This window comes from Strongylocentrotus purpuratus, unplaced genomic scaffold (assembly GCF_000002235.5).
Source record: "Strongylocentrotus purpuratus isolate Spur 01 unplaced genomic scaffold, Spur_5.0 spur5_scaffold_6, whole genome shotgun sequence".
Taxonomy (NCBI): Eukaryota; Metazoa; Echinodermata; class Echinoidea; order Camarodonta; family Strongylocentrotidae; genus Strongylocentrotus; species Strongylocentrotus purpuratus.
Window position 1 is genome coordinate 34889577 of NW_022145612.1, and position 24126 is coordinate 34913702.

Genomic DNA, 24126 nt, shown 5'->3' on the forward strand with positions numbered 1-24126 from the left:
CACTGATAACAAATAAATAATTATTTACACAAAATAGGTTGTCAATCACTTTTATAAATAACACAACTTGCAAAATATACAAATGTATATCATGCTGTTTGTTCTGACGTATAACTTTATACATGACATGGACCCTTTAAAAACGTATAAGTTTATACATCGTACAGACCATCCAAAAACGTATAAATTTATACATCGTACAGACCATCCAAAACGTATAAATTTATACATCGTACAGACCATCCAAAACGTATAAGTTTATACATCGTACTGACCATCCAAAACGTATAAATTTATACATCGTACAGACCATCCAAAACGTATAAATTTATACATCGTACAGACCATCCAAAACGTATAAATTTATACATCGTACAGACCATCCAAAACTTTTAAATTTATACATCGTACAGACCATCCAAAACGTATAAATTTATACATCGTACTGACCATCCAAAACGTATAAGTTTATACATGGATTTGGAGGGTGCGTGCCATGTATAAACTTATACATATAAACATACGTATAAACTTACAGTGATCCTACAAATTGACCCTCTTAAAGTGATGTGAAACTTTAATATAATAACAAGGAGTAATTACAGCTGGAGTAAAAGCTTAACAATTTCCTCTGAAGTAGGCTCAATGCCACAACAACCACGACAAATATATATGCGCTCTCCGAATACATGCACATTGATTCAAAAGAACTAACGATGAAACACCCGCAGCCAGTATTGCTACAGAGGATGCACATATGCAATTAAAGGTATTCAATATAATGATAATTGGTTACACAGAAAGTGCTCATGAATGGTATAACCAGGTGTAAGCAAACAGATACACGTCCAAAAATACAAGATTTAAAGTTGCTAATTCCATGAGTGGACACATGTGGACTTTACTCTGGTTGATTTAATTTAATAGAAATATTTTCTTGATAGTACCATATAAAATATGAAAATCAGAAAAGCAATCAGCAAGGGATCAATATTGTACTTGAAGCAGTACATATTTATTACACTCTTAAGGCAATATCTCAAGAAATCTTGCTTGTTGAGGAATGGGATTTTCAGAGTGGCATCGTACATAATTACTAAACAATTGCCTATTTGTTTTCTATGTTTATTGATATAATAAATCAACTGTGCAAACAAAAACCCACAAAGTTCACATCCTCTCTAAAATGTTTTCTTTTACTTTGGTGGCATCGCGCATCAAATATCAAAGAACCAAGGCAGTTTAATAATTCTATTGACTATCCTTTGGAATCTGCCAGATGTTTGCATAAATTATCCTCAGTTTGGACTCCAGCTCTGATAATTCCTTGATTATAACTTTGAAGTATATGATCTTCCAACTACATCATTGATATCAACAACCGTCTTCTGATGCTTGGAAATGAGTTAGATCGAGTGTTTCATTTTGACAAGATGGTAACAAAATCAAGGGCCCAATAGTTGTGACCCGAGTTTTTATCCTTGATAAAATAATAATATGTGGGTTTTTGTGTTGATGCTTTAGAAAAATAAATAAGGTGACGAGTCACGTTCACCAACCCTGTGCCTTTGAAATTACCTTCAAAGTAATCAAGTTCACTTGGCAAGACAAAAATATGCTCTAATAAAAGATAATAATAATAATATTGCACTCTAGTATAGCGCTCATCTATATAGCAAGGTGCTCCTGCATGTATGTTACCTGACCTTAACTAGGCTACATATTTTGGTACAACATAGTTTGAGTGTAGTAAATGTATGTTAAGGTCTTGCCAAAGCTAGACCTTAGTGAAGTGGCCGAGATTTGAACCACATACATGTACCTAATGATCGGTAGTCCAGCCACCTATCTACTAAACTAAAAACACATCTACACATAGACTTAAATACTTGTATTAGATAGCTCAGAGAGTTGCTAAGGTGTGATTGGTCCACAGCATGTCAAGTGATATGGGGACTGCAATTTATTGTTAACAGTTCACGCCCGGTCATCTGGATGGTTATATTGACCAGCTGGTCAACGATAACAGTAGGAGCATACGCGCTTGAGCTAAGACAATGTATTCATGTATCAACAATATTCGTTAATAACAGCTAAGCACAGAGAAGAAAGGCGAAGACAATGGATATCTACTGTAGATCAGACTCTATTAAACTGTTCGTGTTCAGACTTTCATGTAAAAACCATGACTTGGTCTTAATCAAGGTTATCTAATATTATAATAGATATTTCCTGTTATGTATGTAATACATATTCTTTAGCCTACCTAAAGGAGTTTTATTTTCCCTCATGAAAATACAACTCCAGCGGCCAAAAGAATGATATATAAACACCCTACCAGCCATATCTGTATAAAAATATTTACATAAAAACGTTAGTTTGTCACATATCTTAACAAGATTTTTCAGAACTAAATGAGGTAGTGATCGAGGTGAGGAAATGAGAGAAACAAAATGCACTAAGGTATAGAACACGTCTGGTCCATGCTTAATACTAGATCTGCATCTAGAATCTCCTCCGAGTCTGCAGCACCCATCATGGCCTCTATTTCTGTGCTGGACAGTGTTGTCTCCTCTACCATCCTCCCATTTCGTCCACATTCTGCTGCAACCCTTGCCAGCAGTCCTGAAAATATAATAGAGAAAAGAATATTTAATTTTGTTTGTCTGGTGAAGCTTGTGAAGAACCAAGTTATTAGACGCAACACTAGGTAAAGGGCTTTAACCACAGCAAACGAGCACCTAATTCCATACCAAATGCATTACATATTGTTCATTTTTGTATTTTACTTTGGTAAGTTCAATATGGAATGCTTTAGTAAAGTTCAGTCTGTCTTTGATTTTCAAAGCTGGTTTTCGAGTTAAATTTGCTCAACATCTCTTTATCAATACATTTCTACTTAAATGATAAACCCCCTTTTTTAAATTTTTGGTTGTCTTACTAAAATAATACTTTTACATTATCAATAAAAAAAAAAAAAAAAAAAAAAAGCATAAACCCTTACTGAATGGGGCTATTTTGAAATTTGTAAGACTGGAGGGGGGGGGGGGGGGGGGGGCCTCAGAGCCTACCCCTTAAGTAACCAAATTTGGCACTGACGTTTCAATTTTCTTGTTAGAATTTTTAAAATCTGATTTTATTTCTCGAAAATGGTATACACATATGAGTTATAGTTTAAATAGACCAATCTGAATGTCTCAAATTGTAATATCTATGGAAAGTATTTTTAAATAGTGAATATGTGAGCCATTGTTTAAAAACAATATATCTAACGATCGGTTCTAATAACCACCGTTTTAATTTCTCTCCTGGTGAGAATATATATAAAAAATCTCTGTTTGTAACCTATCTAAAATGTTTCATTCCAAATTGTTTTTGGTTTCAGAGTTTTTGAGAAGATATAAAGCTCTCTATATCTCTCTTGACTTGGATTTTTTTTAAATTATATGCTCACAATGTCATCTCAAGTCTTTAAGCTTTTACACAGTTCATTTCTTCTCAAACAGTTTTTATATGCCTTTTTTTTGCATATTTTTCAATTCTTATGTATTTCAATGTTTTATGAACATTTTTTTTTTTTGCATTCTACTGGAAAACTGGAAGAAAAAAAAAAAAAAAAAAAAAAAAAAAATCGGCTCGACCTTTTATCATGAAAGGTCTGATTTTCAACACCTCAGTGTCATAAGATTTATAACACTTGAAAAAAAAATCATGAAGCGCTAGCTATTGCTGAAAATGCAATGGGTTTGACAACAAAATTTGTCTGGGGGGGGGGGGGGGGCGCCATCTGAGACCTTTCCGGTAAAGTTAGGGTTAACACAAATTTCCGACAAGGCACAGGGTTGCTTATTGATATTGACCATGATTTTGCACGACCCCAAATCTCGTGACTAAAATCTTTGTTGTGCAACACTGGGCAACTTTGATGCTATTAATGTCAGTTATTATGCGTCTAGAATTTATGGATAGTGAAAAATAGGTAAATATACTTGAATTGAAAAAAGCCAATTTGAATTTACACAATTTGGACGTTATTTCACAACTTTCCTTTCCTTACATTTTATTTTATTTTTGTATTCATGTTGCTTTATTGGTATCTCTATATATTTAATCTACCCATTTATTCTAAAACTGTATCATAATTTAATTGGATCTGTATATAGATAAAATGTCTTACCGTCTCCAACGTCAAGAACCACTTCATCAATAGAAGTGAAATGCTCCACTGCATATTTGTAGAAGTCTGATCTTGATGGCATGTAGAGTTGGCTAGTGCCAGCACCCCTCCTCCTAGACTCGACAATACCATACTGCATACAGACATTATGGTTGACATCTGTTGATAAAATATATATGCACATTTTATATGGCTACTTAGAACAGTATGAATAAGCCTTAATTTCCTATAGAAGTAAAACGAATATACATACATGTGATTTTTCACATGAGGCACAATTTCTTTTCAAACAGATACAATGTGATTTTTTGAGTTCTGAATGCACCTTTTTCTTTAGGAATAAAAACCCAGACATTAGAAATGCATTTGTTTCACAATTACTCCGCAGTTGTCTAATTAATATAATTAGCTTGCTTTGGAGGTAATGTGTTTGAGATCACATGGCAAGCATCTTATCTTCATTTGTTCAGCATTAGTCAGCTATTATATGTTTTTTTCCCCCAAAAGCATTCAGTAATCATTATTTTTTGAAGTTTTGAACATTCATTGTAAATGTCATTGGATTCTGTCAGAAATTAATTTCTGTCATTACCAGAACTCAAGATTATATTTAAAATCCAAGTGATATAAACAAAAATTTATATGAATGTTGAGCTTCATAGGAGGATTTCTTAAGAAAGAATTTTCATTCAGATCGAGCAGCCAATCTAACACACTGGAAGTTATACGGTAACATTCTTTCTTAATAATTTATATTTTTTTAACACACACTGCAGCTATCTCATTATTACACAACCACAAAAACGTTTGTTATGTTGCTTTGAATACCGAAATAACAGTCAGCTTCATAAGATATTTAATAAAAGACATGGAACATGCATAGTTACCTTGAATATCTCCTACTGGGGACTGGACAATATGCAATATATGCACATCGTGTCGGGTATGTTGGCTGACCACTTTGGATATCGCTGTGATGTCCTTTGTCAGGAAGATTCTGGTAGTAGCCGATGGTGTTGAGGATAACTGGATATCCTGTAATATCAGAAATTCAAATAAAAAGGAAAGAACATACAAATTAACTATAATTCTAATATGTTGAGCCCAGATAATATACACAATGCAAAGTTCTGGAAACTGTTTTTTTTTATTTATACCCTTTTCATAATTATCTGCAGCTTAACATTTGCTATGTTGAATCAAAATAGAAAAATCAAATTTGAAAATAGGATGAAATAGCATGTGGGTGCACTTTTCCATGCCAGTCGTCTGGGCGACAGTGCCATTGTACGTAATATATGACTTGTGGGAAAATTGCAATTTCTATGCCATGAATATAATTGTTTTTTTTTTGTTATCAATGACAAATTACCAATGATTTTTCATCAGCATAAGATCATTCTCCATGTAAATCCCTTAACCTTGAGTTCCTTATAGATTACAATATTACAACTTTGAGATATTTTAAACTCACAATTTTGAGATTTGTTTTATGTGAAATTCAGTTTACCTCTTTCAATTACCAAGTGCCTACAAATAAGTGCTTTGGAACCTTAAGAATATGGGACAATACCTCTTCTAGTTCTTGTATCATAAGGGCTGGGATGTCGTCTGCATTCATGTCCATGTCTCTCTTGGCCCTGCTGATGTGCTCCAGGAAGACCTCTGGGATGTTACCTTTTGTATACTTTTTACCTGAAAAAAATACATATACATTGATCATAGAGCTCCGGAGTCAATTTGACCCCCCCCCCCCTCCCCCCACAATATCTTGGCCACAGAAGGTCTGATTGATGGGAAATTTTGCATGGACAGCAATGCACATGCAAAGAAATGTTGCTTTGATGTTTGTTTTTTACAAAAATCACTCATTTATTACTTTATTATAATTCATGCAAATTAAATTCCTATTTTAACACATTCAATAATATATCATTAAACAAGGCAAACGCCAAGCGTTGTCTTGCCTGCATCTTAGGCCCTATAAGCAGATCAGGAGGTGAATTTTGGGTTCTGGTAGTTTACTCTTTAGCAATAATGGAATCCCAAGGAAAGTCTGTTTTCCTTTTGACCTGTTGCCTTTGACCCACATTTGAACTTGACATGTTTTATAGAACAATTTAGAAAAGGCAGTATTTTGTACACAAACGTACTATGCAAAATGTCAATTGTGGCTAGACGTGTGGTTAAGTAATGTTGCATAACCTCTAGCATGGACTGTCCCAATTTTGGGGCAAATTTGGTCTCAAAAGTTGCGAGACAATAAAGTCATTGAAAGGCAGGTTGTGATTTGTAGCGGTTACGTGGCAGTCCTGGATTGTGTACGGGGGAGGCAGGGGCCAAATTGACCCCCCCCCCCCCCCCAGTCAGAATAGTCAACCCTACTAGTTCATCTAAACTTTAAAATTTGGATTGATGGAGATACAGGATAGCAATTATTGTATATCTTGCTGGGGCTCAATATTCTCTTCAATAGACATTATACGAAGCCATGATTTGTGCATACCAACATAGGGTTCCAGGGCTGCTTCTGAAGTGAAGGTTGGGTATCTTTCTATCGCCTCTTCCCACGTCTTAGCCCCAACTCCCTTAGCAAACACGCTCTTCAGACTCTTCATTGCCTTCAGTTCATCGGCATCCGCCTTCATCTTTTTAACATTCAAAGACAAGGTCGCCTCCAGAAGAAGTGAATATCGCTCCTCTTCTGAGAGTCCTTGTAGCTTCATGAAACACTATAAAATAAGACAAATGAAAATAATAAGAGTAGTTATTAGTGCACGTGAAGTATTGTTGCTCACTGTCAGAAGACAAATTTTATTTGCATATATATGAACTATCAACTTTTTCAATCAAAGTCAATTCTTCTGCAAAGAATCCCCAATTCATCTATTGTTTGATTTGAATATGTAAAAAACTATTGCTTTAACCCTATTCTCACTTTGAGTGCAAGCTTAATGCGAAATATTGCAAGGACGTCAATACAGATTTGTTTTTATCACAAATTTGTTACTTTATTATAATTTATGCAAATTAGATACCTATTTTAACATATTCATTAATATTTCATTAAGTTATGAAGCTCAATCTCTTTTTTAAAGTTGCTGAATAGCATAGGCAACAATACTGAAATAATAAATAATGAAATTTCCGATCAATTCTTTTGTATTCTATTGTTTCATAAACTACTTATGTATCTATTGTTTTCATTTATATATGTGATTTTTTTCATGTTTCAAAAGTGTATCTTGAAAAGTTTCAAGACAAGTATGGTCAGGCAAAAAGACTAGAAGGCACAATTAACAGTGTTGTAAAGCAATTTAGGAAAAGCAGTATTTTGTACACGAACGTACCTATGCAAAAAGTTGATTTTATTGTTAATTTTTAGAACTCGGTCTCAAAAGTTGCGAGACAAACAAAAAAAGTCAGAAAAAGTCACCGGAAGCCGTGTCGCTATTTGCAGCCATTGCGCATCAGTCACAGATTTTGAACTGGAAATTGAACCCCCCCCCCCCCCCCCCCCTCCAGTCAGAATAGGGTATCCGCCAATGGTGGCGCTATATTACTTTATTTACTTTGGTTGTGATGATTTGATAAACTCCTTATAGCGGCTGAATAAACCACAATTCTCATTTGCACAGAAAACATGTGGTATGTGTGACATCCAGTCCAGCTCAATTTTTGTATTTTTCATATAGCTCATTACTCAGCAATAATATACATTTTCTACCAAAAAGTTATAATTTATTTGGTGTTTTGAACATTCGCAAGTCAAGTTTTGTTCGATTCTATGAAGAAAAAAAATGCTTTCCTTCATTACTCAAGATGATATTTAAATGTGTAAAAAAAAAAAAAAAAATTTAAAGCTTACTTACACATTGTTTCAAATCCTTTCCAGTAGATTCTCTAGTTGCATCGAAAAGGAGAGTGGCTTTCCTGTAGCATCTGTTTGAATAACTAGCCAACTGGAAAGTTGGCTCGAGAGCCCTCAGTGCCTGTAAATTACAACAAAAAAAGAAATGGATAATATATGCTCTCATAACCAGTTTGATTCTGAACATTCCAATTCATTCACTGCAATCACCATTGCATTACATAATTCACCATATTGTAATATGACCCCTCAAGTTAAAATATAAGAAATGTTAGAACTTTTTGGCTAAAATTTATGTTTCCAACAGTCACTCTTGAAAGCTCGATCATCTCAAATCAATCATTGATTAAACTCCATTTTGTCATGTACATGTAAGTTGGCTGAATATAACAATAACCTTTTTATTGGGGGGTTGGGTGATGTTCATGAGTTTTTATGCTGAACATAAATCTAATTTAATGTCCGATTCATCGTTTCATTAAAAAAAAAACCTACTTCGCTACAAGTAAAAATAGAACATTGAATGAATTCAGCATTTTATCTAGATGAAAATGTCAGATGAAAATGTCAGCTCTAGTGTTTAGACTTACATTGAAGGAGCCATTTTTCCCAAGGGCTAGGGAACACTTGCGTCTTGTCGAGGCAGTCATAGTGCAGGGCTCATCCTCCACATCAAGGTTGTTGTCATCGTATAGAATTGACCTGCAGACAGCAACCTCCTCCTGCAAGCACGGCTTGTCTACAGCAGGTTGCCCACACCTATGCAGTGATGCCACTCTCAATGCCTCAACCTTGTCCAGGTTTTGGTACACCCTGCAGCGCCATCCACGAGATAGATGTTCATATCTAAAGCAATCAGAAAAAGTATATTGGTTATAGGATATTGAGATGGGTAGGATATAGAAACATGGTGTATATATGTATCATGCAGAATAAAATATTGGAAAAAAGCTTACACGGTATACCTTTCCATGCAGTCACACACTTTTTAAGAAAACAAATATGAACATGGTACACAAGGGAAATATTCTATGGGATTTTATTTGAGTCAGGGATCTAAAAATATTTTGTATTGTCCTTAATATACCCTTCATTGTATAACTATAAATGGAACACCTCTCTATTACCATTTTTCTTCCCAAATGGTACATTGACTACCTGGGTAGCATTTCTTTTATGTTACATGCTTCCACTACATATTTGTGGACTGCATAATAAATGGAGAAAAAAAAGACAAGTGATAAATGAATATGTTCTGTACATATAATATCGGTAAGTACATCACATAATCCCTTTAAAAATTTAACCTTTGTCTCATACACTGTAACTACAAAAAGAAACAAAAATAACATTAAAAAGCAATTGCAAAAACGGGTAACTTTTATAGAATAAAATACCTTTCATCGTCAACAAGATCCTTAGCTGCAAGAGCATAGCACACCCCTCCTAGGAGCTGGTAAGCTGTTCCAGAAGGGCCATCTACTGCGAGGACTGGAAGGACATGGGAGCTCTGGAAGTGGGTTGCTGCCTTCATCACGAACTGTTTGGCCTCCATCACTTCCTTCCTGGTACGTGGTCTCTGGAGATCCTTCTCGGGCTCCACAAGTTTTTTGAGGGAGATTTCAGAAATGCCTACATGTAAAGAAATAAAATTTCAGGTCAATGACACATTTTCAAAGATTGTGACATTTAAATCTTTAATGTTTATAAATAATATCCCCTGTGCAGAGAACAATCTACATTTTGAAAATGACACCAGGGGCCCGTTGCATAAAGACTTACTATTATGGTAACTTTGCCATTATGGTAACTACCATGGTAACCGGGCTCAGCAGCCAATCGAAATCAAGGTTTCTATGGTAGTTACCATAATAGTAAGTCTTTATGCAACGGGCCCTGATACATATTATTAGTAACTGGATCAAAACACACAGAGGCTCATCAGGGAAATTTTGTCCTAGAGCTATACAAAAAATATTCCTATAGCCCTTTTCAATTCAATCTCATTTTGCCTTATGTGGAAAATGCAACATATGAACATTGTTTTGGGGAATTGGCAATTAATCATTTTTCAACTTTATTTTGGTTTTAATCAGCAGTTGGCCATTTTACCTTCCCTGTGGCTATTGCAGAGGGGCATTAAATAATCAATTTGGCCCCAAACATGTACTTCATAAACAATAAGAAAAAGGAGATTGTAGTTTTGATGAAAAAAATGGAAATATTTGTGGTATTTGTATAGGAGTCCATTTAAAAATTGTTTGAAGTTATACAAAATCAAATAATAAAAGTGGAATGTCCCAATTTTATCAGGCTTTCAGTGCTGTTATATTGATAAACTATTTTGTACACATTCTCTCCATGATATTTGCATTTCTCTTTGATTTAAAAACTGCCAATCAATAACATCACATTTAAACTTAGTGATATCATGTAGAGAGAAATGTTGTACGTCTGGAATTATTAGTGAAATGAATTTTGTAAAAGAATGGAACACAAACTAACCTTGACATTTTTGTTCAATTGCTGCATCTGAATTCTCCGCCGAATGTTCAGAAGTCTTGTTTCGTCTCTTACGTTCTGGTGGAGTTCCGTCGCTGCTAGATCCAGAACTGCTACGTTTTTGCCTCGATTGTGTGTAAGATTGAGAAGGAAGGAGTTCTTCCTCTGATGACGGAAATGAATAGATCATGTCGTCATTAACGATCGCCATCACTGACAAAACATCGGTCAGGCTGTTCTCCGTTTTTTTCAAAGTCTTTGCCATGTTTGTGACACTCATTTGGCAAAACTTTGCCTGTGTAGAAAGACCATTACTAAAACAGACCTGGGAAGAAAGTAAATCGGACAAATACAGGCATTAATATAAGCTGCTTAATGAAATTATATTCATTTTGCTTTGACAACCTCACACAAAGATTATAAGGGATACAGTTGAATGTTCTACATGTTTGCCTAGAACTAGAAATATCACCGAAAGTGATTAATACTCACTCCCCATGTGTGTGCACGAAAAATGAAGAAGTGGTTTGATATATACAAGATTTTACAGATTTATTGCAATAATAGACCATTACCATGGCAACACACTTTCCGACACATTAAAAAATGTGTCTTGCACATAATCAACTCAAGACCAATATTTGTGCGAAATTTAATGAGCATTGCTCGAAAAATGAAGAAGTGGTTTGATCTGCAAGATTTTACAGATTTATTGCAATAACAGACCATTACCAATGCAACGCACTTTCCGACACATTAAAAAAAATGTCTTGTACATAATCAACTGGAGACCAATATGTGTGCCGAGTTTCATGAGCATTGCTCAAAAAAATGAGGAAGTATACATGTATATAGTTCGATCCACGAGATTTTCCCCCGATATATTACAATAATATGCCGTTCCCATGGCAACGCAGTATCCAACACAGTAAAAAAGTATGTCTTGCACATCTCCATCCTAAGACCAATATGTGTGCCAAGTTTCATGATCATTGCTCAAAAAATGAGGAAGTAGTTCGATCCACAAGATTTGCAACAGACTGACCGACTGACCGCCCGACAACCCGACCGTACGCCAATTCCTATGTACATGTATACCCCCTTCAAACTTCTTTTGGCGGGGGAACATGCAAAAAAAGATCCCTTTTTCCTTGAATGCCAATTTTTACTCATATTTCTTTGTTGTACATGTACATGTAGCTAGGGTAGATATGTTTTGCATAATATACAAATTACAATTCCCCTTGAGAAATCAAGAGTGAAGTTGTAGTCTGCCTGATGATCGTGTCATGTAACATACAACAAATGTGCATGCACAGGACATTCAGAAACTTTTAGTAAGTCGATTTCCTCCGAAATGTACAAACAGTACAGACTATATACCTCTATGTTTAGAGAAACAACCTATATTTTGCACTCTCATTAATTAGATGAATTTTCATTAATACAATTGCGATACAAGTATGGGATGTATAACTTTCAACAGTTTGCACTGCGGTAGAGTTTAGATTCTGCCCTCGTTATAAAGGAGAATAAACTCCTCAGAGACAATTGAATTGTAAGAATGCAGAAAAATTAAAGTAACATAAATGTCAGTGAAATTAAGTTGAAGCAAAAACAGTCAATTAATGAGTAAAGACGTGAATTTAAAAAAAAGTTATGATTACTAATGTTTAATATGGAGATCATACATGAAAAACTTTCCAATTTCTTTTGCAGATATTGCACTAAAATCACCTCTTTTATAGGAGGACTTGGACAAAAATTCTGTTCTATGAATTGACTGAGGAAAAAAATGAAATTCACATATTTTTGTACATGTGGGAGAGTTCTCCTTGTATGACATCACAAAAAGTGACTGCGTTGCCAATATGAGATATTCCATGTCATCAGTGATTGAAACTTTTAATGGTGCACCATCCTCTCAGGTTGGCTAGCACTAGGTGGGTAGTCCAGTAATATGGCATAAAGCTAGTCTTGATACCTTTACAATACATTGTACATTTCAGTATAAATTATACCTGTATAATTGGATTTATAATGGAAAACAGGAATGTATGGAAGGGCATTGTACTAATTTGTTACAAGTTTGGTAACATATTTGTGGTATGAATGTCATAAAGAATAGAGGAAAAATTTGTAATCATTTAAGTGTGCATATATTATAAGACTACATTATCAGGATGCTGCATTCTAGGTTAGGAGCCTGGACAGTTCGAGTACCACCGGTACGATTTCAGGACTCAATTATGTATACAGTTCTGTTTCTGTCCCGTTTAAAGCCAGTATAACCTATAGCACCCTTGTAAGGACCATCTGCATAAGTAAGTCGTGAACTATTATATAAATAGTGTATACTCTATCATACAATAATGAATTATATGTCCGACTAAATTACTAAATTATCCTGAGTCAAAATAAACCTGCACGAGGGATAATTTAGTATTTGGAGTTCATAGTCCAGTATTTATAGTGTACATGATAGAACATTCACTATTTATTATAGTAAATAGACTCCTAAATACAAACCCCCCTCCCATTCATGAATTTCAGATTTCTCCAAAAAGGGAATTAAAAAAAACATTCTTTAGAGAATTCTAGATGTGTTTGTTTTTTTTTGTTTTTTGAGAATCCTGAAATTCTGAAGAAAATTTTTTTTGGAGACTTTTTTATTTTGTTTGGTTTTTGTTGAGAATTCAGAATACTTTCTTTCTTTCAAGAATTCATAAACTTTCATAATACAATATGCTGATTTACAGAAATACATTGTCAATCGCTATGTCAAAAGGTATAAGACTAACTTTGAATGTCGCCCAGTACATAGTCTAGCTAGGTTAATCCTCTTTTAAATATCTCTTTAAAAAATCTAATCTAATCTAAGATGGTTAATGTCAGCTTAAAGCTTAAAGGGAAATTGAATCTTTCATAGAAATTTGGTTTGGATGAATGTAGAAAAATCAAACAAATATGAGTTTTTAAAAGTATATACAAGTATGGAGACCCTCCCATTGGCAATGTGACCATGTATGTATGACTTAGTGGGGAAACTTTCAGTTTGTTAGGTATACTTTCCTACATGTAAGTTCCATGTTTAACCAACATTGGCCATTTAGAAAAAAAAGTACTTTGTATAAAAAACACTCTCTGCACATCACATCAGAACAAAAAATACAACACAAGGACAACGCAAAGCGTAGCAAGCCCTCGCTGGAAACAAACGGCATAATACATCAGAACAAGTTACATGTACGTCCATTAGACGGAATTAAGTTACTGACATCTGGGGATTGAATGAAAAGAAAGTTTACTACTTTACGGAATAACCCAAGACATTTGACCTTTGACCTAATGTACATTATTCCAAAATCAAATTTAGGCTGTATTTGATACCATGCATGTACCTTCATATCAAATTTCATGAAAATCTGTCAAACATTTTAAATTATCAAACGGAAACCAGTACGTGTTCACAAGATTTGTTACAGGCGGACGGAAGGACGGACAGTAGCGTTACTATTTTCCCCTCAGATTTCCTCCGCAAGGGGATTATCTGACAAACATTACTAAAGTTATCGAATGGCAGGGGCCGCGGAGCCGCGGGGATTAAGGGGGGCTGCAGCCCCCCACTTTTTTCAGTAGACGTGTACAAAAACGCGAAAATGACTATAAGATTGTGCTTTTTTGCATGATCCGCCCCCCCCCCCCCACTTTCAAAAAACGCTCCGCGGCCCCTGAATGGAAACCGCATATTCAGATGCATAGTAAGCTATTTTGCATATTTAATGAGCTATGACCTTTGACTTAAATACTCTGAAATCAAACTTAATAGGCTGTATGTTTATACAATATGTACAGTACCTTCATACCATATTTTATAAAAATCCATTAAAGGGGAAGTCCACCCTGAACTTAAGTTGTTTTTAATAAAAGCAGAACAGTGAGAGAAACATATCAGTGAAGGTTTGACGAAAATCCGACAAAGGATACAAAAGTTATGAATTTTTAAAGTTTTCATTTTGTGACGACGTCACATGCGAGCTGCTCTCCTATACGTTGTGTACTGTAAATTCCATAAATTGCCATTTTCTCAGAAAAATAATAATTATTTTACCTGTGCATTCGATATATTATCAGACACATGCTTTTATACACGCCTCTATGAAATAGATCCATTCCTTCATCAAGAACCATGAAAAGGGGGCAATTTATGGAAATTACAGTACACAACATATGGAAGAGCAGCTCGGAAGTGACGTCACAAAATTAAAAATTTAAAATTCATAACTTCGTTATCCTTTGATGGATTTTCGTCAAACCTTCAATGATATGTTTCTCTCATTCTTCTGCTTTTATTAAACCCAACTTAATTTCAGGGTGGACTTCCCCTTTAAACATCGAACGGAAACCACACTTTCGCATATTTAAAGACTTATGACCTTTGACCTACATACTCCAAAATCAGACTCAGGCTGTATTTTGATCCATGTACCTTCATACCAAATTTCATTAAAATAAGTCAAACATTACCGGTACTTAAGCTATCGAACGGAAACTACATTTTAACATATTTAAAGACTTATGACCTTTGACATATATACTCCGAAATCAAACTCGGGCTGAATTTTGATTCCATGACGTCATACCAAAATTCATTAAAATCCATTGAACTTTACTAAAGTTAACGAACTGAAGCCATAATTTGCTATTTTCGCATATTTAATGAGCTATGACCTTTGACCTACATACTCTAAAATCGACCTTAGGCTGTACTTTATACCATGCATGCACCTTCAAATCAAATTTTATTAAACTCTGCAAAACACATCTACAGTTATCAAAAGAAAACCATTTGTTATGGAAGCACGGAAGTAAGGATGGACGGCAGCTTTACTATATCCCCTCTGACTTCATCCGCGAGGGGATAATAAAGTCTTCCACTATGTGTCAGGTATGTTTTAGCTATGTGACTCGACTGGACACACAAAATATGGGTAAACTAATTGAAGTTAGAGAAACCAATCAGTGAAGGTTTTGAATGAGTCAGAAATATTCAACAGGAAAGTCTACACAAATAATATATATTGATTTTTATGAATAAGCAGAAAAATCAGGTTGACAGCTTGATGATAGTTATCTGACAAAATCTGAAAACGGATTATAAGCAATGTTATACAAATTTTAATTTCCAATCAAACAAAAATCTACAACTCTGTGACGGACATGTAACTTAAAAATTCTTATCACATTTTTGTAGACGTTTCCATGGTAGTTGATAAAGTAAAAAATCTAAAAGTGTGTGAAAACATATGGCACAGGCATGAATAAATTGTGTTCAAGAAATTATGAATTCATTCAATTTTAGCACACAATAAAAGTTCATCGCAGAGTTTTAATTTGGGTTTAAAAAAAACTTTGTAATAAATCCTTTATCAAATATTCACCAAACTTTTACTGATAATTACTAGATCTAGCTAGCTTGGGTCGGCTCCCAAGACGAAAATCCAATTGGATATCTCTCTGCACACCTGGATCTGTGCGATTGTTAATTAAAGAACCAAACATGAACTCAATCACTTTTCTAGCAATATTTTGAATTACATCCTGGGATACAAAAAGCTTTGAAGATATTTTGATTAAAAATTATATTGAAGGAAATTAATTTTTCCTGGCTCATTATATAATTTCATATGTTATGCAGATGCAGAGAGTTTGAAACCCTATATTAGTTTACCCAGATCTACATGTATTCATAGATCCATTTTTGCATATGGCATGTAAGTTTTTGCTGTGATTAGATGAAATAAAATTCATCGTTTTTGTAAATATTTTTTGTGTACATGTGTAACAGGGATATAATTGGTTACATTTATACTGGTCACAAGAAATAATTTGGTGGAGGCTAGGCTTCAAGACTTGGTCGCTAGTAGACAGTCAGCCGAACTGTCTCATGACCTGAACCAAGTCTGAATTTGATGTGATTTCAGTTTAAATAGAGACCTCTACCTAGATTTATAGTTGAGATCTCAATCACGATGGAGTAATAATTAATGGTTTAATGCTCTGTCAAACTCATTTCACATAGACTCTATTTGACCTCAACCAGAATATTTCTTTACATAGTGACAACTAGTGTCTTTGAACAACAAAATAGCAGACACAACTTACTTACTACTGACGTTAAGTTTTAATTGGCTTAGTCTAGATCTAATCTACTTAACTTAGACACTATAAAATAATATATATTCTAAGCCCGGGTCACATGCAACCAGCTCAACCAAACCAGTCCCAGCAAGCTACTATAGACTCTACTAGTACTAGTAGTACGACTATAGTGCTAGAATAGATAAGTGATATACATAAAAAAATAGGTCTAACACTAGTTTGTTAAACCGAACTTAGAGATCTGAGATAAATAGATAACTGAACTGACAGTTAACTGTTGTTGAGTTAAAGTTAGATCTTAATCCCTACGTTGAAAGTCTACGTTGCACTTGCACTTGCAGGCAGTGCTGCACACCATTTGAAATGATTTCATTTGCACTTGTCCAACAGTTAGAATGTCTATCAATCATGTCTTGACTTGCATTGTTGCAAGGTTGCATTTTTTTAAAGAGTAACCATGTCAGAAACACGAACTGCAGATTATTCTAGTAGGTTATGTAAGTTTCTCACCTGTATGCTGTCTTCAGTAGATGAAGTGGTAGCGACGCAAATCATGCTGATGACGTCGGGAAACTCGACATTCCTGTTTCGGCTGAATGCCCTCCGTCCATTCACTATCAGGAACAACTGGTTCTGCTTTCGCTCAAGCCACCACATGTTGAACTAATATAGTCTGGATCAAGGCACTTTTAACGAATCGACGATATCGATGACTTTTTCGAGCAAAATAGATGCTTACTAAACTAAAATGCCAACTAACTATATAATAGAGGAATGTTTGAGTATCTATACAAGTCGTCAAGGCAAGCTTAAACTGACAGAAAGCGAAGTGAATACTCTAGACTATTAGAGAGATTAGTAATGCTTTAAACACGACGGGGCGAATGCAGACTATTCATATGCAAATGAGTCTACACTATACCAATATAAGCCCTCGATCTATCACTTGTTATGCAAATTTTCGCACGCGACCATTGCCGATTGGTGTTTCGTTGTGAATGGGGGACAGGAAGTGTACCCCTTTGTTTATTTTGTTATGTAAAATAGAAGAGCTCAGTATCATCATCTAATTTCTTGAAGGCAAGCATGTAATCCCCAGGCACGCAGTGAACTTATTGTTGTTTTGTGATGGGGGGGGGGGGGGGTTACTAGTTTGTCAAATAAATTGTAACTATAGCTGTGATATGCCAGTGCATAGCTTAATCAAATCGTTCATTGTAAACAGCATGTCATTTTTATTTTCAATTTTCAATGTAGTTTCAAAGCAAATTGGAAACATTTCGGCGATCCCTCATTTTCTTTTAAAGTTGACTCATAATACCATGGAGGACTAAGAGCTAGGAAGATAATTATGTTATGCCTTCATGACTGCATATTTTTCTCGCTTAGTTTTAGACAATTGCAGGCAGCAACCAAACAAGAAAGAAATTAATTTAATGATTTAGTTATTTGGCGCCCCATTTATAAATCATATCATATTTGACTCACTTTGGATGACTGGGCCGAGGTTTATTTATTACCCCAAAAGTATATGCGCCTAATCTTAGTCTCACATAGTGAGACATTTCTAAAAGAAGAAGAAGAAAAAAAAAGAAGGAGAAGAAGAAGGAGAGGAAAAAGAAGAATTAAGAAGAAAAAGTTCAGAATTACAGAAGAAAACGGCGAAAGTCACACTCAAGTGACTGCGAGCAAGACTAGCTCTCTCAAACTGTTAAACAACCATTTCGGTTTTATGAATGGGGTGACAGAGCGTGGTCCAAGTACCCCTTTGTTTGTTACGTAACATAGGAGAGCCCAGAAAACATAATCCTAGACTTGTTGTTGAAGTTGTTTTTGTAATGACTTCATGTGTCAAGTTTAACTTATAATTGTAACAATGTGTCACAATCCTCTGGTTATCATTATTATCTATTATTCTACTTCTACTCCGATCCTAAACTAAAACCGTACGTGATTTACAACTATTCATATTACTACTGTCAGGCGGCGGGGGGGGGGGGGGGGGGGGGGGGGGGGGGGGGGGGGGGCATAAACCCAAATTTAATTTATAAAGTGCCCCAAAACGGGTACGAACAGGATTCCCCCCCCCCCCTGTGATATGATATCATTTTATATCTACATGTATGTTCAACAAATGACCTATATCATATGCCCATGATTATTGCTACCGCAGATTGTAATGCGGCTTCACATACATCTAATAAATATAACAAGTTGTTCATATTTGAGTTCTATAAAATCCAGCCTCAAGAAGACTCTTATTATAAATCATAATTAGTGTACAACACTTTACATGGTGGCAGCGGTGCCAGGACTTTGCTAGACCATTTTGAGTGCAGGTGGAGCCCGGATTTGGATTTTATGGACAATTTAAGCACCGTTTACCGGCCAGGCCTAGGTTGGGATTTCGTCTACGCGCATCGACCCCCTGTGCTAATTTGGCTCGTGTGTATATGCGGTATGGAACTGACTAGCACGTACGAAAAATTACGCGCGCTAACCGCGGAGGAATTTCGAACGGAACAGTGTGAGTCGATTGTTTACATTGTGAATGACGGAAACTTCGCGATTTGAGCAAGTTAGTTTTTCCTCTACAACGATTTTGGACTGATATTCCGCTGAGATGAATTTTGAACTGAGAAAGGTGAAGCTCTGAACAGGTCAGCGATATATTTGAGGGACGTTTGAGTACTGCAGAACACGACACTGATTATTTGGTGAGTCGCAAATATGAGATTTTAAACCCCATACGAACTGAGACCGAGTGAGCCTACCGTCCGATAGCACAGCACAGCACTGATCGAGAAGTGATTATTTGCCCTACATTCAGGACCAGCTTGATGCGGAGGCAGAACCAGAGCCTAGAGGCTCGCCAGGAGCAGAGCCTAGAGGCTCGCCAGGAGCAGAGCCTAGAGGCTCGCCAGGAGCAGAGCCTAGAGGCTCGACCGGGACCGGGAACAGTACAGTACAGCTAGGGCGCTATACTCCCAGCCCTGCATTTTGGTTTGGAACTGAGCCACACGGACTCGGAGCTCATCGGAGGATCGACGACGTCGCTGGAGCTGGACACCTCGATCGACACCTACATACTATAGACCTATATGAGAGTGAAACCTGGAATACAGATCTCCGTGGAATAAGATATGAACTTGAACTGAGAGACACTAGATTTTAATCAAGATTCAACATTTTGAAATAATGGACGCTTTGCTGAATTCATTATTTGCACATGTTTGAATAGAATAGTTGAATCACCAACCTGACCAGGTCCAGGATCATTTAATGTGAGTAAATCCATGGATAGTATTGAAGGACCGGCTTATATTTAATAGAGACATGGAAGAGTTGGACTGGCAAAGGAATAAATTGCTTTGGAATTGTATTATTGATGATGTTTGTTGCGATGCAGTATAACGAATGCCATAGATATTTTGTCTCATTGCAGTATTGATAACACAGGATAGGGTGTGAATTGTAATGTAACCCTACTCCTATTTGTATATTAGGATAAGGCACACTATATGACCTTACTCCTTTATGTATAAGGCTGAATATGACTAGTAGTAGTTTTTTTTTTATGTGACTTAGACTTCTAGGCTATATTAGATTTTATTGGCTGTTACAAAGTCACACACACAAACAAACACATGGGAGAGATGACAGGAATCACCCTCCCTGCATGGATTGGGCATCCAAAGATTTGCCGACTGAATTTAGAAATTTTCAATACTATTGTGAGTTGATATTTTCAGGGCCGCTTAACAAGAAGTCTGACCAAGAGAAATGTACATACATCCTGTTGTGGATGGGTCAAGAGGGTATCAGGATTCACAAATCCTGGGAAAGGACTTCAAGACCCCAGCTGAGGTCTTCGAAGCTTTCATAAAACATTTCGAACCAAAGACCAATTTCCGTCTGGCAAGATTTCAGCTGCAGAAATTGGCACAGGAACCAGCCGAAGCCATAGACGACTTCATGGCCAGATGCAAAATACAAGCACAAAAATGCAAGTTTGCGGACATTGAACTTGAAGGTCGCCTCATAGAACAGATCGTCATTGGCACCTCAAGCAAGAAGGTACAGCAAACATTGTTGGCCAAGGATGAGAAACTGACGTTAAATACAGCTTTGGACATCGCCAGAACCCAGGAGGCAACTGAGGCGGATATGAGACTCCTTCATGGTCAAGCCGTCAACGTTGATATGACGAAGCAACATATCCAAAGGAAGAAACAGTGCTCATTCTGTGGACTGAACCATCCACCGAGGAAGTGCCCTGCTTATGGCACCAAATGCAGAAACTGTGATAAAATGAATCACTGGGAGAAATGCTGCCGACTGAAGAAACAGGAACAAGAATCTAAACAGCAGTGGCAAAGGAAACAAGAAGCTACAAAGACATATCCGAAAAGGTCGCAAGCACAGAGATCAAAGAGACTCCATGAGATGAAAGAAGAGGAAGAAACAGAAGAAACTGACGACATGCGGTTTGAGACCATCTGTGTAGACCAGATCAGAAAGAACGAAGCCTTCGCTGTGATCGGAGTTGAGATCGGAAGAGGACCAGCAACCCTAAAAGCCAAAGTTGACACAGGATCTGAAGGGAACATTCTTCCATTACGCATTTATCAGAAGATGTACCCTGATCGCGTGGACTCTAATGGGGAACCTAAGACAGGAAAGCTAAGAAAGTCACCGATAACGATAACAGGCTATGGTGAAAAGAGTGTTATTCCACAAGTAGGCCTACATACGCTGAGCTGTAACCACCAGGACAGACAAGCAAATGGAGAATTCTTTGTGGTGAAGACTCAAAGACCGGCCATCCTTGGACTTGAGTTGTGCCTGGATCTAGGATTAGTAGTCTTGAATTGCAGTCTGATGGAGAGCCATGATAGTCCCATCAAGATAGAGAGCATTTGAGACTTTGTATCCCGATAGATTTGATGGAATCGGAAAATTTGATGGGAATACCACATCGTGATCGACAAAGATGCGGCTCCTGTGATACATGCAGTTCGACGATGCCCGATAGGCATAAAGGATGACATCAGAAAGAACTTGATGAGATGGAGAGTCTTGAAGTGATAGAAAGTGTCACTAAGCCAACAGACTGGGTATCAAGCTTGGCATACACCCAGAGCCCAATGGAAGATGGAGAAATTTGCCTTGACCCAAAAGACTTAAATAAGGCAATCAAGAGAGCCATATGCCGATGCCAACCATTGAAGAAGTCCGACACCAGTTTGAAGAGCAACAGTGTTCAGTACCCTGGATGCCAGACATGGGATATTGGGCTATACAGCTAGATGAAGAATCAAGCCATTTGACGACCTTCAATAGTCCCTTTGGTCGTTACCGTTTCAAAAGACTACCTTTTGGCTTGTGTGTTTCTCAGGACATGTTCCAGCAACGAATGAATCAAATACTAGAGAAATGTCCTGGAGTCATAGGAATGGCCGATGACATAGCAGTCGTAGGAAAGACGGCAGTGGAACATGACGCCAACTTACACAATCTGATGCGCGTCGCAAAGGAGCATGGACTCGTCCTGAACTGGAACAAATGCCACATCAAGCAAGACCGAGTGAGATTCTATGGCCTTGTCTTCAGCAAAGATGGAGTGCAACCAGACCCACAGAAGACAGCAGCCATATCAGCCCTGAACGCACCACAGAACGTGACAGAACTCCGAGAGTTCTAGGCATTGTGACCTACATGTCACCATTCATTCCAAGACTTGCCTCACTGACTGCACCACTTCGGGAACTTGTGAAGAAAGATGTGATATATAGCTGGACTGAATCACATCAGAAGGTGTTTGAGACCATCAAAGATTGATCTGCAAGGAGACCACACTTGCTTACTTTGATCCAAAGAAACCTGTTGTCCTAGAAGTAGATGCATCGATGAAAGGCGTTGGAGCAGCCCTCACACAGGAATGGAGACCAATAGCGTTTGCCTCAAAGTCCCTCACAGACACCGAGCAGCGATACGCTAACATTGAGAGAGAGATGCTAGCAGTTGTCTACGCATGTGAAAAGTTTCACACGTTCGTCTTCGGCAGAAGTTTCACTATCCTCTCAGATCACAAACCACTAGAGATGATCACTCTCAAGAACCTTGGAGCTGCACCCCCAAGACTACAAAACTACTGCTCAGACTCCAAGGGTATGACATGACAGTGAAATATAAACCTGGAAAGGAGATGCTTCTGTCTGATGCCATGTCAAGACTCAATCCTCTGCCTCCTGAGTCTCCTGAAATGCACATGAAAGTTGACTTTGTAATGTTCTCAGACAAGAAGCTACTGGAGATCCGCACCGCAACATCAGAGGACTGTGAACTTTGCATCCTGAGAGATGTAATCCTAGAGGGATGGCCAGAAGAAAGGCGTAAACTTGACAAAAAGCCTGATCAAATACTGGCCATACAGGGACGAGATGTCCATTGAAGACGGGATTATCCTGAAAGGTTCAAGAATTGTCATCCCAAATGCCTGACAAAGGAATACCTGAACAAGCTACATGAGGGACATCAAGGCATCATCAAATGCCAACTGAGAGCAAAGAGCTGTATCTTCTGGAATGGCATAAATCAGGAGATCGAGATGATGGTACGGAAATGTTCTGTATGTCAAGAATATGGGAACTCCCTGCCATCAGAGACTCTGCAGCCACATGAAATTCCTGTCAGACCTTGGCAATTTGTCACAACTGACCTCTTCACACTTGATGGAAGAGAGTACCTTCTTGTTGCTGACGTATACTCAAAGTATCCAATTGTAAAGCAGTTACCACAGCAAGCAACAAGTAGTGCTGTCATCAGACTGCTTAAGGAAATCTTCTCTGAACAAGGAACCCCGAGAGACTAATGAGCGACAATGGACCTCAATACAATAGTGCCATATTCGTAGAGTTTGCCAGAGACTGGAATTTCAACATGTAACCTCAAGCCCGAGATATCCACAATCCAATGGATTTATAGAGAGGCAAGTACAAACTGTCAAGAACACCATGAAGAAAGCTAAGAGAGATAACATAGGCGTCAACAAGGCATTGCAATGCCTGAGAGCCACTCCATTGGACAGCCATCTACCATCTCCAGCAGAGCTGTTACTGGGGAGGAAGATCCAAACCAACATACCGACCAGAATTCGGAACCATCACCCCAAAAGGATGACATCTACCAGAGACTACAGACCAGGCAGGATGACCAGAAGAAATACTTTGACGACAAGCACGCTACCAACCTTCCCCCACTACACAAAGGACAAGAAGTCAGAATCCAAAATCAAGAGACTGGTAGATGGGACAGAGGAAGATCACAAACAGGAGACCAGAACCAGGTCATATGAAGTAGAGACATCATCAGGTTACACTCTGCGACGAAATCGTAGGCACATCAAACCAAC

At 37.2% G+C, this 24126-nt stretch overlaps 2 protein-coding genes across 2 annotated transcripts; one reads left to right on the forward strand and one right to left on the reverse strand.

The window, feature by feature from the left end:
* Positions 1-585: 585 nt before the first annotated feature.
* On the reverse strand, positions 586-18702 carry LOC115929977. The gene is made up of 10 exons (XM_031000212.1): positions 17223-18702; positions 10554-10875; positions 9446-9680; positions 8639-8894; positions 8050-8169; positions 6684-6909; positions 5751-5872; positions 5065-5212; positions 4178-4336; positions 586-2625 (listed from the first exon to the last, which is right to left on the reverse strand). The coding sequence occupies exons 1-10, from the start codon at positions 17367-17369 to the stop codon at positions 2459-2461; spliced, it is 1902 nt and encodes a 633-aa protein (XP_030856072.1). The 5' UTR covers positions 17370-18702; the 3' UTR covers positions 586-2458.
* Positions 18703-20495: 1793 nt separating this feature from the next.
* LOC115929887 lies at positions 20496-21635 on the forward strand. The gene has a single exon (XM_030999988.1). It carries the CDS (start codon positions 20496-20498, stop codon positions 21633-21635), a length of 1140 nt encoding a protein of 379 aa, XP_030855848.1.
* Positions 21636-24126: the final 2491 nt, after the last annotated feature.